General features: G+C 52.8%; 1 protein-coding gene across 1 annotated transcript; it reads right to left on the bottom strand.

Annotated features, from left to right (window-relative positions):
- Positions 1-289: 289 nt before the first annotated feature.
- On the bottom strand, positions 290-1692 carry MIF (macrophage migration inhibitory factor). Its single transcript, XM_019620922.2, has 3 exons — positions 1626-1692; positions 1260-1497; positions 290-547 (listed from the first exon to the last, which is right to left on the bottom strand). Exons 1-3 carry the CDS (start codon positions 1690-1692, stop codon positions 481-483), a joined length of 372 nt encoding a protein of 123 aa, XP_019476467.1. The 3' UTR covers positions 290-480.
- Positions 1693-1705: the final 13 nt, after the last annotated feature.

Raw genomic sequence — 1705 nt, 5'->3', positions numbered from 1 at the left:
GAGGGAAGGCGGGAAGGGGGTTGGCGGCCGAGGGGAATCTCGAAGCCGTGAGCCCTACGCGGCGCTGACTGCACGACGCTGTAAGGATGTCTAGGGCAACAAAGAGGTCTAAGCGCACTTATGGAGCGAAGTGAGGTAAAAACGGCCCTGTGGCACTGCTGCATTCCTCCGAGCCAGCATAACTGTGAAGTACCAGCTCCCCCATGCAGAAACAAACCCAAATCCGCCATTTGTTTTAACAACCGCAGCAGTCACCCATCCACAACTGAAGGCCACACCAGACAGCTTATTTCTAAATCTTTATTTGTTTTCTACACAGAGAAAACAGAGGAATGTTGAAGCAGCAGTACTGAAACACACTAACGAGGAGCCATCCATCTGTGAGTGCACACAACAGCACAGGGCCAGCTGTGTGGTGGTCTCTAACGGGCAGCACGAGGGGAGGAATGGGAGCAGCCTCTGGGCACAGGAGGGAAAGCTCTATGCAAAGGTGGAACCGTTCCAGCCCACATTGGCAGCATTTATGTCGAAGTAGTTGATGTACACCCTGCAGAAGAGGCACAGAAATACACAAAAAATGACTTATTAACTAGTTTGTGTAAGGAATGAGTGAGACAAGGCAACAGGATAGAGGAGAGTGCTCTCCTGTCTCCCAGAAACAAGAGTTCTTACTGAAACCTGTTTAACACTGTGTGATAACCTCCATCAGCTGATATTCCTGGAGCCTCTGGAACTGTACTTTCTATCCAATACAAGCTCTTCAGTCAGGAACAACTCAGACACCTTTTGGGTAGCAGCCTGTCCATAATTCCAGAGACCAACCTCTTGTTTCAGAGCACTGCAGTCTCGCACAGCAGACCAACACACAGCCCAGTGGCTCTGTGCTTCTTCCTTCCAACACGTGGATGTGAGGCAGTGCATAAATTGTCTGCAGCCTGCTAGTTCCTACTTGCCTGTGAGCACCAGCCTACTACTGCTCCTCCCTCGTGCTTTCAGGCCCCACCATGAGGAAACATCACACTCCAGGAGTGAATGAATCTGCATTGTGGACTCTACCACCTGCTAACGCTCAGGTGTTCTTTCCTACAAAGCTTTCTGGAGAACTTCCAAGGGAAAGATGCAGGCAACAAACTTTTAAACGGACACGAAGAGCTGCAGGAGATTACTTTGTGTTCTCCTAAGCACTTATTGCTGGCTTTTTATATTTTCAAATGAAGATTCCAAAGCAGCAGATGAAATGGACCACATCCCAGCCCTACCTGTCTGCAGATACGTGCAAGTGCTTTGCAATCATATCGCACAGCAGCTTGGTGTAGGTCTTGTTCTGCTGCCCTCCGATTTTGCCAATGCTGTAGAGGCTGCAGAGAGCGCAGGGATCCGTGGAGCCCCCAAAGGACATCATCTGATCAGGTACGATGTGCACAGCTATGTACTGCAATGAACAAAGCGGGCAGAGGGTCAGTAACGCGCAGCCCTCTCCTCTTTGCAGGTAGAGCACTTAACAGCACCGAGCATTACGCAATAGCGCCGAGTCCTCCCTGAGGCCGCGGTGAAGCACAGCGCGGGTGGCAGCGACCCCCGAGCCGGGCTCTGAGTCCTGGGGAGGGCGAAGGCTGCGTTTGGACCGCGGCCACGCGGCGGAGATGGAGGCCGGAGGGCCGAGCCGGATCCGCAGCTCCCAGCGCGGCCCATCGCCGCGGGGCAG

Source organism: Meleagris gallopavo, chromosome 17 (assembly GCF_000146605.3).
Source record: "Meleagris gallopavo isolate NT-WF06-2002-E0010 breed Aviagen turkey brand Nicholas breeding stock chromosome 17, Turkey_5.1, whole genome shotgun sequence".
NCBI lineage: Eukaryota > Metazoa > Chordata > Aves > Galliformes > Phasianidae > Meleagris > Meleagris gallopavo.
The sequence above is the reverse complement of the archived record's forward strand: the minus strand, read 5'-3'. Positions and strand labels throughout refer to the sequence as shown.

Coding starts and splice junctions, on each gene's coding strand:
- MIF (XM_019620922.2), bottom strand. CDS start 1,692: ATGGGCCGCGCTGGGAGCTGCGGATCCGGCTCGGCCCTCCGGCCTCCA. Junction 1,498..1,625: donor ATCTCCGCCGCGTGGCCGCG/GTCCAAACGCAG, acceptor GGTGCTGTTAAG/TGCTCTACCTGCAAAGAGGA. Junction 548..1,259: donor TTGCACGTATCTGCAGACAG/GTAGGGCTGGGA, acceptor CCTCTTCTGCAG/GGTGTACATCAACTACTTCG.